Here is a 14,878-nt window from a genome sequence, read left to right on the forward strand (position 1 = left end):
GGGGTTGAAGAGAGGTTTTGTGGGGAGGTGATGGGGACTCCCTCCCCCATTCTGTGTGTGGGGTTATTCCCCTGCCCCGATAACCCGTCTCCTCCCTCCCCCCAGGGTTTTACGATGTCACTGACAGCGCCTCCTGCTCGCTCTCCACCTCCCGCACCTCGGTGTCCAGCGAGTGCCCGTCCAGCTCGCTGTGGAGCGTGCAGTCCGGCTGCCAGCCCCCCCGGCCCAGCGCCAGCCGCAGCCGGCCGCGCTCCACCGACGACGCGGCCGTCCGATCGACAGAGCTCGGCGCGCAGCGGCTGGACGGGGGCGGGGGCTGGAGCAGGCTCAACCGCAGGAGCAGGGTCTCCCAGCGGCCGGTCTCAGCAGGTAGGTGTCCGCCCCGCCCGCCGCCACCCCCGGGGCGGGATGTCCAGCCAGATTGGGGGGGGGGGGGGGTTTGCGCTGTTGGGTTTTGGGGGGGTGGGTTTGAGAAGGGATCAATGTCGGGGGGAGCAACATTCATGGGGGGGGGGGTCGGTTGGGGCTGAGAGTTTTGGGTGGGGAATGCCCTGTGGCGGGGGGGGGAAGGTGGTGTAGTGAGGGGAGCGGTGTGGGGAGGACGCAAGGTGAGGGGGGGTGGGGACAGGGGTGCTGGGGGGAGGGCATCAGGCTGATGGGGGGGTAGGGGTGGGTGGGTGAGGCAAGCCCCAAGTTTGGGTGCTGGATAGGGGGGTGGGGGGAGGTGTTCCTGGGGGAACAGGGTGGGGAGGGTTGGTGGGGGTGGGTCAAGACCCAGAACCGCACCCGTCCCTCACCCCTCTCTCCCTCTCTCCCCGCAGGTGAGCTGACCTTCCTCTGCCGGGACCGTGGCGCCACCCGCCTGTCCTGCAGCTGCCCGGCCACCTCCCCGGCCCCAGGCCCCGGCCCCAGGTTCCGCTGCGACCTGGTGTCGAGGCACGGCGGCGAGGTCTACCACTACCCGAGCCCGCTGCACGCCGTGGCCCTGCAGAGCCCGCTCTTCACCGCCTCCTCCAGCCGCCCCACGGACGGGGAGGAGGAGGCGGCCTGCGTTCCGGAGCTGGGGCCGGGGCCAGGGGCCGGAGCCGGGACCCAGGCCTACCCCCGGGCCAGCAGGGACAGGCTGGACCGCTACATCTGCGGCCTGGTTCTCCGCTCCAGGCCCGGGCCTCCGCTCGCCTCCCAACCCAAGGGCTTCAGCCTGTCGCCGGGGTGCAGCCAGGGCCACCCCGGGGCCTGGAAGGGAAGCAGGAGGGGGATCGCCACCAGCTGCCCAGCCCCGGCCACCGAGGCCCCGGCCCCGGAGGCCCCGCTCTACCGTGGGAAGCACCTCCACCGGGAGCTGGTGAGGTGCCCGGCCACCGGCGAGCGGGACGTCCCAGACCACAGGGGCCGCCGGGCCGACCTCTTCAAGCGGCTGAGCTCCAGCAGGAGGTCGGCCTCCCGCTCCAGCTCGGAGGTCAACCTCAGCTCGGCTTCCCTGCACAGGCCCGAGGCTTCGCCGGGGCTCGAGTGCCGTCCCGGGCCGGTCAGGAGGAAGCAGAAGTGGACGTCGGTGTTGGAGATCCCGGCCCCGGGCAGGGCCAAGAGGTCCGGCCTCCTGGGGCAGGCGCAGGCCTTCCTCAGCCGGCACCACAGGGCCTCACCGGGGGAGGGGGAGGAGGAGGAGGAGGAGGAGGAGGGGGGTGCCGGCTGGGTCCGCGGGGCTCAGGCCCGGACCCTGCCCCGCGCCGCCCCGGTCCCCGAGGCCGGCTTCCACCGCTCCAGGTCCTTCAAGGAGCTCAGGAGGAAGGTGCAGTTGTCCATCAGGCCCTGGTCGCTCAAGGTCAACGGTGCTCCCAAATGAGGGGAGGCTCCCTCGTCCGAGTGGGTGACCCTCTGAGGTCCCTCCTCCCGCTCCCTCCCCCTCTTCCCTCTACTCGCTTTCTCCATGGGAACCCCTCTGGGGGCCTTTCCCTCGGCCCCCTCCTCCACTCCACTCCACCTCTACTCACTTCCTCTGTGGTGGCCCATCCGCAGCCATCCCCCCCTCCTCTCCTCTCCCTCCCTTCCCCTCTATCCTCTCCCCTCCCTGTCCCCCTCATCCATGTCAGACGACGAGCCACACTTGGCTTCCAACCATCCCCCCCCCCCCCCCCCCCCCCCCCGATCTCTCTGCAACACCCCCGCCACCCCTCGCTGGCTGAGCCTTTGGGACCCAGCCCCTCGGAAACAAAGACTCACCGAGGAAAAAAAAAACCAAAACTGTGAACCTCCCGGTGGGGAGGGTGAGTGGTCGGGCAAAGACTGACTAAAACCTGCACCTCGTGCCTTAGAGTGCGGACTGGCGATGAATCGTTTTAGCAAAGATAATTATTTAAAGTATCCTCATGCTGGGTTGTAATATTTTTGGATGGTAGATTTGTAGAGTTGGAATAAATAAAACTATTGACCAAAGATCACCTGGAGGTGCCTCCTGTCTTGATGTGTGGGCAGAAGGACGGAGAGAGGGTAGACTTAGCACATTTCGACTGTGGGAGATCCACGGAGCAGCTTCAACAGCACTCGAGAAGCTTGACTCCAGCCAGGACACAGCAGCCCACTTGACAGGCACCCCATTCACCCACTCCACCACCAACACACAGCAGCAGCAGCATGTACCATCTACAGGAGGCACTGCAGCAACCCACCACCGCCCCCACCCCGCGCGGTCTGGAAGCTGCCCTCCAAGCCACACACTGGGAACTATATCACTGTTAATTATCGCTGGGTCAAACCCTGGAAAATCCCTCCCTAACAGCCCTTTGGGGACACCCACACCTCAAGGACTGTAGCGGTTCAAGAAGGCAGCTCCCCACCACCTCCTCAAGGGCAATCGGGACAGGCAATCAAATGCGAAGCCCACACCCCATGGATGAATACCCCAACACCATCTCCAAAACCGTGGCAACTTTGTGGGGTCCAGACTGGGACTCGATGATCTTTGCAAGGGCGTGTGCAACAAGGAAAAAAACTTTGTTTTCTTTTGCAAATGGTCTTCTAGTCCTGTACCTTCTGTAGGATGATCCCCTAATCAGAACCCCAAGCTAAATCTTCTTAAAACCCCTCCAGTTCCTACCAATATTGGCACAACTTGGGGAGGGGAAGCTGGGACAGACGGTGATAACGAGACCACTGTTTTACCACCAAGTTGTGTTAAAGTCCATGTTTTACTGCAGGAAGCACTGCGGCCCATTTGCGCACAGCGAGCTCCCACGGGAGGGTGACTCGATTTTAATGATGCAGACTAACGGGGAAACTCCTGGACCCTCTCTTAACACCGCCCTTGGGACCTTGTGTGTCCACTGAGGCCAGACCATGGCTCGAGTTATATCGGTGAGTGGTGAGATCAAATCTGGAGAACCGTCCACCGTACCGATCTCCTTATTTAAGGAAGGTTGTCGATGAGAAACGTGGACAGGCTGGAATGAGAGGGGAGTTTTTTTTTATTTACAGCATGGTAACAGGCTCTTCCTGCCCAACGAGTCCGCGCCGCCCATTTTAAACCCATGTTAACCTACCCGTGCGTCTTTGGAATGTGGGAGGAAACCGGAGCACCCGGAGGAAACCCACGCAGACACAGGGAGAACGTACAAACTCCTTACAGACAGCGGCGGGAATCGAACCCCGATCGCTGGCGCTGTAATAGCGTCACACTAACCGCTACGCTACCGTGCCGCTGTGAAGAGTATGAGATCTTGACAGGGTGAGTGCAGAGAGGATATTTCCCCCTGTGAATCTAGGCACTGGGTCAGTGTTTGAAACGAGTCAAAATTCTTTCACAGGACGGCGAGGCCTTGGAACTGTCTTCCTCAAAGGGCAGTGGGAGCAGAGTCTATTAAGGCAGTGGGACAAGGGGTCTTGATGAGCTGGAGGGGGGGGGGGTGCGAGAGTCTGGGGAGGGGGGACAGTTTAAGGGAGTGACACAGAGAGGTTCATGTGGGGCTATGCAGAGAGGGGGCAACGGTTTGGGGGTGTGTGAAAGTTGGGGGGGGGTTAAAGTTTACAGCGGAGGTGTGAAGGGAGGTGTGAAAGTTTTGGGCCATGTGAAAGTTTAGGGGGTGAGGTGAAAGTTTCGGAGAGGAGGTAGAAATGCAGAGTTTACAATTTGATCAGTCGTGGTATTAAATAGCCGGGCAATTCTGAGGGGCGGATGCAAGAATTGCACCATTTTATCACACACTCTGGGGTTGGGGGTTAGTGAGAGAATAGGAGGAATCCGTACAGAAATAAAAACACTCATCACACACCATTTGGACCATGAGAAAGCTTCAGTTGTAGTTTGAAAGTTAAAAGCAAACCCTTGCAGCTGGATTTAATGGGAGCCCAGACACATGGCATTTGGTGAGAGGCCAGCAGACATTGTTGCAGAGCTTCCTCGTCCTGTCGGTAGTTGGGTGGCACTGTCCGTGGGTCAGAAGCTCACAGGGAGTCTTGTTTTCGGTGTGTGGGGCACGCCTGTAGCACCCGGACCCGCCTGTGCGCAGTCATTTGCCAAACATGCCCCTGTACATTGACTTCTCCTTCTGGTGGTACTGGTTCAGGTGCTGCTCTGCCTGCTGAAGGAACCGCTTCACGTTGGCATCTGTAGGGGGAGAGCAAGGAGCAAACCTGTCAGCTTTGGTCGGGGAGAGCCGCTGCCCCTCGGTTCAATTCCCACCTCCGGCGCTGTCTGTGTGCGCGCGGGGTTTGCACCTTCTCCCCGTGACTGCGTGGGTGTCCCCTTGGCTGCCTCCGGTCTAGACGTGCGGGGTCAGTGGATTAATTGTGTCCCAGTGTGTGGGTGAGGGGTAGAATCTGGGGGGAGTTGACGGGCACGTGGAGAGAATAAAATGGGGATTGGTGTAAATGGCTGGTTGATGCCCAGCACGGAATTGATGGGCCGAACGGCCTATTTCTGAGTTGTATCTCTGATGCTAACTGCTGAGTTACACACATGGTGTCGTTTCTAAGTCCTGCCCTGAAGAATCAGTGGCACATTGGTTGATGTCCTGAAAATGCCTCCAGAAGGCAGCATCCATCACTAAGGACCCTAAGCACCCAGGACATGCCCTCTTCTCATTACTACCATTGGGGAGGAGGTACAGGAGCCTGAAGACCCAAACTCAACGATTCAGGAACGGCTTCTTCCCCTCCGCCTTCAGATTTCTGAACGGCAGATGAACACCAGCTCGTTATTCCTGTGCTGGCACTATTTAGTTTTGTAATTTATAGTAAACTTACGTCTTTGCATTCGGCATGTCCCCTTCGACACTCACCAACTTCCATTGATGCACCATAGAAAGCTTCCTATCTGGATGCATCACGGCTTGGTACGGCAACTGCTCTGCCCAGGACCACAAGAAACTGCAGAGAGTTGTGGACACAGCCCAGTGCGTCACGGACACCAGCCTCCTCTCCTTGGACTCAGTCTTTACCTCTCGCTGTCTTGGCGAAGCAGCCAGCATAATCAAAGACCCCACCCACCCGGGACATTCTCTCTTCTCTCCTCTTCCATCCGGTAGAAGATACAGGAGCCTGAGGGCACGTACCACCAGGCTCAAGGACAGCTTCTACCCCACTGTGATAAGACTATTGAACGGTTCCCATATACCATCAGATGGACTCTGACCTCACGATCTACCTTGTTGTGACCTTGCACCTTATTGCACTTTCTCTGTAGCTGTGACACTTTACTCTGTACTGTTACTGTTTTTTACCTGTACTACCTCAATGCTTTCTGTACTAACTCGATGTAACTGCACTGTGTAAAGAATTGACCTGTACGGTCAGTATGCAAGACAAGTTTTTCACTGTACCTCGGTACAAGTGACAATAATAAACCAATACCAATACTGCTACCACAAAACAACAAATTTCACATCGTCTAAGTCAGTGATAATAAATCTGATTCTGAACTAGTCAACATCCAGAAACCTGAATTCTCACTCTCAATAAATCTAATTGATTATTTTGAACACACTTTGGATTTCAGTGAGATCTAATGTCCTTCAAAACAGAAAACAGACCCACTCTGTCCATGATGATGCTGGAGGAACTCAGCAGGCCAGGCAGCATCTGTGTTTTTCATCTAGATTCCAGAATCTGCAGTCCTTTGTTTCTCCACTCTGTCTATATTTGACTCCAGACCCAGTGCCTTCAGTTGACTCTGGAATACCCTCTATCCTGCCCACGGAAGCAACCTCACCTTCTCAATTCGGGATGGGGCCATAAACGTTCCCTTGCCAGATCCCAAAAACAGAATAAACAGCAGCACCCCCTCCCCATTCCCGAGATAACCCCACATCCGCCTCTCTCTCTCGGGATGAATCCCTTTCTCCGCCCATCCCACTCCCTCCCCTTGCCTTTTCAGACCCAAGGTCGCAGGTTCGAATCCCGCTCCCACCGGACCCTGCTTCGGATCGCTCCGGGAATCCGGAGCGGAATTGCCAGACGCCTGTGGTGGGGTTTGAAGCTGTGGCCTTTTGTTTTTGAACCACGGTCGCTGGGTGGGACAGGGCAGCTTACCGTTGGGGCAGATCTTGGCAGCTCTGGTGAGGTAGTGTCGTGCTTGCTCGTAGTCGCCGATGTTGTAGAGGGCCACCCCTGCTCGGTACAAGGCCTTGGTGTTGTCCTCCTGCCTCTCCAGCACCTTCAGACAATAGTCCCTCACCCGCTCGTAGTTCACCTTCTCCGACAGTAGGAGGCAGGCTGTTGGGTCCGGGGAGCGGGAAAGAAACAGCAGTCAAACTGTGTCTGTCCCAACACACCCCTGTACTGTTACAGGGAGCACCATGTAGGGAACAGTCTCCTGATCCAGGATTACATGCACGTACTGAAGTCAATACATCGCCCGTCCACAGCGCAGAAAGAGGCCCTTTGGCCCATCGAGTCTGTGCTGCGTATCAACAACCCATTTACACCAATCCCCGTTCTATTCTCTCCACGTGCCCCTCAACTCCATCCCCCCCAGATTCTACCCCTCACCCACACGCTGGGGGGGGGGGCAATTAAACTACCAACCCTGCATGTTGTTGGGATGTGGGAGGGAACCGGAGCACCCGGGGGAAACCCACGCGGTCACAGGGAGAACGTGCAAACTCCACACAAAGACAGATATAGACAGACATACAGAGAGACAGACACACTAACACACACACGCACCACACACACACACGCACCACACACACACACACGCACCACACACACACACACACACACACACGCACCACACACACACACGCACCACACACACACACGCACCACACACGCACCACACACACACGCACCACACACACACGCACCACACACACACGCACCACACACACACGCACCACACACACACGCACCACACACACACGCACACACAGCGCCGGAGGTCGGGATCAAACCCGGGTCTCTGGTGCTGGGAGACAGTGGCTCGACCCACTGTGCTACAAACCGCTGGGGGATCCTGTGGTGTTACCACCAGCACACCAAGTCTCAGAGAAAACAAGGATGTGGGGTAGAATAAATTATAGGGAAACAAATGGAGGAGTTGGATTGCACAGAGCACCAGCAAAGACCTAATACGTTTTCTATATCATTAAGGAATATGATAAACATGAAATGATAATCCTTGCCCCCCCCCCCCAACGTGAGATCCTCCATTACCCCTTTAAATTGGCAAATTGGTTTATTATTGTCACGTGTACCGAGGTACAGTGAAAAACTTTGTTTTGCCTGCCGTCCATACAGGTCATTTCATCCCATCAGTGCATTGAGGTAGTACAAGGGAAAACAGTAACAGAATGCAGAGTAAAGTGTTACAGTTACAGAGAAAGTGCAGTGCAGGCAGACAATAAGGTGCAAGGGCCACGACGAGGTAGAAGGTGAGGTCAAGAGTCCATCTTATTGTACTAGGCGATCGTTCAATAGTCTTATAACAGCGGGATAGAAGCTGTCCTTGGGCCCGGTGGTACGTGCTTTCAGGTTTTTGTAACTTCTGCCCGAAGGGAGAGGGCAGAAGAATGTCCGGGGTGGGTGGGGTCTTTGATTATGTCGGCTGCTTTCCCCAGGCAGCGAGAGGTGCAGAGAGAGTCCACGGAGGGGAGGCTGGTTTCCGTGATGTGCTGGGCTGTGTCCACATTTAGTGGAATAGAGCAGGGTTGAAGGAACGATTTACTGGAAGTGATCAGAACGACTTCAGGGGTTCGAGTGAATGAGCAGAAACTCTTCCCGCCGGGGCAGGAGATCAGTAAACAGAGGCGACAAACTTAAAATACTTGGCAAAAGATCCAGGGAGGAGGAGATATCGTTACACAGCAGGTTCTGGTGCCAGGGGGCAGTGAAACTTGAAGAAAAGTAACTGGATGAATACTTTGAAGGGAAATATCCAAGCCTCCGGTGCAGTGTTTTCCACACATGGACAGTGGCTCTCTATTCACTATAGTGGTAAATAGCTCTGAAAATCAAAGACACATAACCTACCACTCCATCGGCATCGTTGGGAAAATTTGCAACTATAAAGTGGTCTTAACGTCGTGAGGGAATTCACAGGAGCATCTTCAGACACCGAGGTTCAGAGGGGGATACGGAAAAGGATGCTTTCCCACTAGTTGCTGCTGGAAGGTCATCAGCTCGGTGGAAGACGCTCTTTGGTCTGCCCGAAACTCGCTGGTCTCCCAGCACAGCGAGACGGCCGCGAGGGAACACCGCCGACTGGCGCGTTCCAGGCTGCAGGAGTACGTGCTGAGGGACGCACTCAAGCTCGGTGCAGAGGCTCCTGTGGGGAAAGGTTGCAGTCTGAGGTCCTGCTGCGACTGAACAGAGGGGAAAAGCCCTGCGTAACATCCTCTCGTACACTTGGCAATGGTACTTACACATACGTGGTAACACCACAAGTTTTAGACCCAATAACACCATGAATGTAAAGAAAACCATTGTTTTTTTTGCACTGGTATTGTATTTCTTGTGTATATTTTGATGAGTTTTAATTAGACCCAGCAAGGAGAGAGAGGCATGGAGGTTCAGCGAGGGAATTCCAGAGCTCGGAGCCCAGGCAGTCGAATGCACGGCTGCCGTTGAAACGATTACATCTGAGGAGTACTACAAGAGCAGAGTAGGGAGGGTGGGTGTCTCCGAATCTTGCAGGGCTGCAAGAGGTTACACAGACAGGCGGGACAGGAAGGGGTTAAAGGGACAAGTATCGCATAGTGGAGAGATCGCTGAACAGCGGGTTAGTGAATGGAGGGGTAAGGGGAACAAGACGGGACAGATTAGGAAATCGGCAGCAGATTTTGGGAGGAACTCAAGTTGAGGGGGTGCGGGACCAGGGGGGGGAGTTACGGCAGGTTGGACCCAGGAAAGAGGGCAACAGACCTCACAGTACAGTTCAGCCCCTCCCATCCAGTTCTTTCTCCCAAGGATGTTTATCCAGCTCCTGCGTGTAAATTATGGATTTTCCCAGGAATATTTCTGGAGGAGGAGCAGGGACCATTCAGGAGAGCTTGGAGGGGTGGGGGGGGGACTGACTGAGACTAGTTTGGTACAGGACAGCTGTGTGGCCTGCCCTCTCCCCAGGCACAGACAGCTGCCTTTCAGTTACAAGGACACCCAGGTCCCTCCGTACCACAACACCCTCATTCTGTAATCTCTCAACGGTGCCTCCCTGTTCTTCCTACCAGGGCGGGTGACCTCACGTTCCCTCACACCATCATTCCCAACTTACTGACGCCTCTTTGCAGATGCGTTGTGTCCCCTCACTGATTGCTTCCCCGCCTGCCTTCGAATCATCGGCCAATTTGCCTGCTGTAAACTTGGCCCCTTCAAAGTCATTAATATCGATTATCACTGAGGCCCAGTACACAGAACGGCACAGGCCCTTCGGCCCACCATGTTGTGCTGACCTATATAAATACCTCCTCCTTGACCAACCTAACCCTTCCCTCCTACACAGCCCCATAGCCCTCCATTTTACTTACATCCATGTGCCTATCTAAGAGGCTTTTAAATGCCCCTGTTGTATCAGCCTCTACCGCCACCCCCGACAGTGCGTTCCAGGCACCCACCACTCTCTGTGTAAAAAAAAATACCTACATCTGACATCCCCCCTAAACTTTCCTCCCTTCACCTTAAACTGATGTCCTCTGGGATTGGCCATTGCTGCCCTGGGGAAAGGTGCTGGCTGTCCACTCTGTCTACGCCCTTCAGAATCTTATACACCTCTATCAAGTTGCCTCTCATCCTGAGTCGCTCCAAAGTGAAAAGCCCTAGCTCGCTCAAACTTTCCTGATTACAGACATACTCTCTAATCCAGGCAGCATCCTGGTAAATCTCCTCTGCACCCTCTCTAAAGCTTCCACACCCTTCCTATAATGAGGCGACCAGAACTGAACACAATACTCCAAGTGTGGTCTGACTAGAGTTTGATAGAATTGCAACATTACCTCGCAGCTCTTGAACTCAATCCCCCGACTAATGAAGACCAGCACACCAGATGCCTTCTTAACAACCCTATCAACTTGTGCGGCAACTTTGAGGGATCTATGGACTTGGACCCCAAGATCCCTCTGTTCCTTCACGCTGCTAAGTGATGGAAGGTCACCAAACTGTTAACTCTTTCCCTCTCTACAGATGCTGCCTGACCTCCTGAGTGTTTCCAATGCATTACATTTCTTTGCTTTATCTTGACTCATGTCTCCGTCTTAGAAACATAGAAAACCTACAGCACAATTCAGGCCCTTCGGCCCACAAAGCTGTGCCGAACACGTCCCTACCTTAGAAATTACTAGGCTTACCCATAGCCCTCTATCTTTCTCAGCTCCATGTACCTATCCAAAAGTCTCTTAAAAGACCCTGTCGTATCCGCCTCCATCACCGTTGCCGGCAGCCCGTTCCACACACTCACCACTCTCTGAGTAAAAAACTTACCCGACATCTCCTCTGTACCTACTCCCCAGCACCTTAAACCTGTGTCCTCTTGTGGCCACCATTTCAGCCCTGGGGAAAAGCCTCTGACTATCCACACGATCAATGCCTCTTATACAGCTCTATCAGGTCCCCCCCATCATCCTCCGTCGCTCCAAGGAGAAAAGGCCGAGTTCCCTCAACCTGCTTTCATAAGGCATGCTCCCCAATCCAGGCAACATCCTTGTAAATCTCCTCTGCACCCTCTCTATGGCTTCCACATCCTTCCTGTAGTGAGGTGACCAGAACTGAGCACAGTACTCCAAGTGGGGTCTGACCAGGGTCCTATATAGCTGCAACAATACCTCTTGGCTCCTGAATTCAGTTCCACGATTGATGAAGGACAATACACTGTGTGCCTTCTTAACCACAGAGTCAAACCATGCAGCTGCTTTGGGTCCCAAAATGCTCTCCCACTGACAGTCTTGCTCTATTGTTGTTTCGTGCTCGTCCCTGTATTTACTATTATTCTGTAAGCAAGGAATTTCATTGCAGCCTCACATACATGACAGCTAATCTGAATCCGAGGCGACTATTGGGAGAGACGGCAATTTGATTCGTGAGGCTTTGAGGAGCTGAAGAGAGACAGCAGCTTACCGGCTAAGTTGTTGTAACAGTCGCACTCGACGCTGTGGAGCAACTCGGCCTGCTCGGGGCTGAGCTTGCCCTTCTCGCCCCCGAATGCCTGCAGTGGGGTGGGCTCCTGGGGGTCCAGACCCCTCAGGTGCATGAGCGCCCAGTGGTACCTGCTGATCGCCTCCCGCACCCTCTTCTGCTTGTAGTGCTGGTTGCCCTCGGCTTTGTAGCGGATGGCCTGCTGCAGCCGGGTCTGGAACTCACCCTCCGGCTGACCCTGAGCAGGAGGAACAGCAGAGGCGGGTAAAGGGGCGCTCCCAGGTCTATCCTGCACACCGCGCAGTAGTGGGGATGCACAGCACAGCGCTGCCTTTGGACAAAACCTGACCCCTGGCTCTGCCAACCTCCCCTTCAAGTTATCGTCCAGTTTACTATTATAATCGCAGTGACTACCTTGGGGAAGGGGAACCCACAGTTATAAAGCGTGGAAACTGCCCATTCGGTCCACACTGAACAATAAGCACCTGTCTGTATACATCCCACCTTCCAGCACTTGAATTCGAATGTTCAGGAACGTAAGAAGCTGCAGGGAGTGGTGGACTCAGCCCAATACATCACGGGCACCTCTCTCCCCATCATCGGGCGTATCTACAGGAGGCGCTGCCTCAAGAAAGCAACATCCATCATCAAAGATCCCCACCATCCGGGCCGTGCCATCTTCTCGCAGCTACCATCGAGCAGGAGGTACAGACGCCTGAAGTCCCCACACCACCAGGTTCAGGAGCAACGACTTCCCTTCAACCATTCAGTGCTTAAACCGACCGGCACAACCCTAATCACCGCCTCAGTGTAGTATTGGTATTGGTTTATTATTGTCACTTGTACCGAGGTACAGTGAAAAACTTGTCTTGCATACCATTCGTACAGGTCAATTCATTACACAGTGCATTGATGTAGTACAGGGTAAAGACAATAACAGAATACAGAGTAAAGTGTCACAGCTACAGGGAAGTGCATTGCAGGTAGACAATAAGGTGCAGGGTCAAACAAGGTGGATCGTGAGGTCAGAGTCCATCTCATCGTATAAGGGAGCCATTCAATAGTCTTATCACAGTGGGGTAGAAGCTGTTCTTGAGTCTGGTGGTACGTGCCCTCAGGCTCCTGTATCTTCTACCCGATGGAAGAGGAGAGAGAATGACCCGGGTGGGTGGGGTCTTTGATTATGCTGGCTGCTTCACCAAGGCAGCGAGAGGTACAGAGTCCATGGAGGGGAGGCTGGTTTCCGTGATGCGCTGGGCTGTGTCCACAACTCTCTGCAGTTTCTTGTGGTCCTGGGCAGAGCAGTTGCCACTATGACCACTTTGCACCACAATGGACTTTGTTTTATTTGTTCTGATCGTGTTCCTCCTACAAATTGTGTTTAATTCACCTGTCACCTGCCAGCCTGTGCTCCTCCCCTCCCCGACCTTCTCATTCTGGCTTCTGCCCTCTTCCTTTCCAGTCCTGAGGAAGGGTCTCGACCCGAAACGTTGACTGTTCATAGATGCTGCCCGACCCGCTGAATTCCTCCAGCATTTTGTGTGTGTAGCTCCAGATTCCAGCATCCACAGAATCTCTTGTGTCTCTGTATAATTTAGGTTTTTCTTGTGAACGTTGTGTATCTGATGCTTTGTGCCTGTGATGCTGCCGCAAGCAAGTTTTTCACTGGACCTGTGCACACACGTATTTGTGCATATGACAATTAATTTGACCCGTAGCCTTCTCTGCCTGGGAGATTCTTAAAGCTGTCAGTGGCTCTGCTTGCACCGCTCTCTCCAGCAGTGTGTTCCAGGTCCTCACCGCTCTCTGGGTGAAGAAGGCCCCCCTCAGATCCCCTCCAAATCTTTTCCCCCTTACTCTGAATCTACATCCCCAAGTTTTATTGACATTGGGGAAACATTTCTTGCAGTCTACTGCATCTATACCCTTCATAATTTTGTATACCTCAATTATGTCCCCTCTTAATCTCCTTGGCTCCAGGGAGAACAGACCCAGTTCTCCTCATCACTGAAACGCTCCATCCCAGGCAATGTCCTGTTGCGCTTCCTCTGTACCCTCTCCAGCGTTACATGGACTATAACATTTTGCCTCAAATCGTCCCAACAATTATTTTAGATTTGTTGCTAAATGTCCCTCCTGTTGAGGCCCCTGGAGTTAGGGATCTCCCATTAATTCCTGGACAGGATGCTCCCATGTCCCAGCTTCAGACCCACATCTGAGAGTGTCCCTTCAATGGTGGGAAACCCCCACCCCAACTCCCGGGAATGTCCGACAGTATCCAGGAACCCCAAAACACCCAGGAAGGACTCCCGACACTGAGGAATGCCCCAGACACTTGGGAATGTCCTCCAGCACCCAGGAGCGCCCCAAAACACCCGGGAACAGCCCCCAACCTGCAGGAACAGCTCCTATATCTGGGAACAGCCTGAAACACCCGGGAAGCAGCTGTCATACCGGGGAATGACCCCACACACCCAGGAATGTCCCCACACCTGGGAACAGACCCCACACACACAGCAATGTCCCCAACCCACAGGAACAGCCCCCACACACCCTGGGAACAGCCCCCCCCCACACAGGAATGCCCCCAACCCCTGGAAGAGCCCCCAAACCCCAGGAATGCCCCCAACCCCTGGGAACAGCCCCCAACCACTGGGAACAGCCCCCACACACCCTGGGGGATGCCTCTAACCCCCGGGAACAGCACCAACGAACCCCTTGACCTCCCAGTTCTTGAGGCCTTTGCTCCCGTCCCCCGGGCCCTACCTGCCCCCACCCCCCACCTCCCCATCCCCCCCACCGCCTACCTCCCCATCCCCCTCGCCCCCACCCCCCACCGCCTACCTCCCCATCCCCACCCCCCACCCCTCACCCCTCCTACCTCCCCATCCCCCTCCCCCTCCCCCTCCCCAACCCCATCTCCCCCATCCCCCATCCCCCCCCACCCCTCACCCCTCCTACCTCCCCATCCCCCCCACCGCCTACCTCCCCATCCCCCTCGCCCCCACCCCCCACCGCCTACCTCCCCATCCCCACCCCCCACCCCTCACCCCTCCTACCTCCCCATCCCCCTCCCCCTCCCCCTCCCCAACCCCATCTCCCCCATCCCCCATCCCCCCCCACCCCTCACCCCTCCTACCTCCCCCTCCCCCCACCGCCTACCTCCCCATCCCCCTCGCCCCCACCCCCCCTTCCCCCCACCCCTCACCCCTCCTACCTCCCCTACCCCATCCCACCCCCCCCCCGCTCCCCTCACCTGCGTTGCCATGGCTCTGGACACGCACCCAGCAGCTTCCGACCCGCAGCCCGATCCGGAAGC

At 55.5% G+C, this 14,878-nt stretch overlaps 2 protein-coding genes across 2 annotated transcripts in view; one reads left to right on the top strand and one right to left on the bottom strand.

The window, feature by feature from the left end:
* Window positions 1–2,460, top strand: part of LOC127586930 (dapper homolog 1-like) — a 3,115-nt gene extending 655 nt beyond the window's left edge. Inside the window, exons 2-3 of the mRNA XM_052044959.1 lie at window positions 106–369; window positions 822–2,460. Coding sequence (XP_051900919.1) covers window positions 106–369; window positions 822–1,846 — 1,289 coding nt within the window. The 3' untranslated portion in view covers window positions 1,847–2,460. The remainder of the gene's footprint in view (window positions 1–105; window positions 370–821) is intronic.
* Window positions 2,461–3,100: 640 nt separating this feature from the next.
* ttc9c (tetratricopeptide repeat domain 9C) lies at window positions 3,101–14,878 on the bottom strand. The gene is made up of 4 exons (XM_052045301.1): window positions 14,816–14,878; window positions 11,542–11,797; window positions 6,526–6,708; window positions 3,101–4,603 (listed from the first exon to the last, which is right to left on the bottom strand). The coding sequence occupies exons 1-4, from the start codon at window positions 14,825–14,827 to the stop codon at window positions 4,506–4,508; spliced, it is 549 nt and encodes a 182-aa protein (XP_051901261.1). The 5' UTR covers window positions 14,828–14,878; the 3' UTR covers window positions 3,101–4,505.

The sequence above is a fragment of the Pristis pectinata genome, chromosome 38 (genome assembly GCF_009764475.1).
Source record: "Pristis pectinata isolate sPriPec2 chromosome 38, sPriPec2.1.pri, whole genome shotgun sequence".
NCBI lineage: Eukaryota > Metazoa > Chordata > Chondrichthyes > Rhinopristiformes > Pristidae > Pristis > Pristis pectinata.

Bases quoted from the DNA above. Each gene is read 5' to 3' on its own strand.
- ttc9c (XM_052045301.1), bottom strand. The intron at 6,709-11,541 runs GTAAGCTGCTGT...CGGACCCAACAG, and splicing joins CTGTTACAACAACTTAGCCG to CCTGCCTCCTACTGTCGGAG. The intron at 4,604-6,525 runs GTAAGCTGCCCT...CTCCCCCTACAG, and splicing joins TGCCAAGATCTGCCCCAACG to ATGCCAACGTGAAGCGGTTC.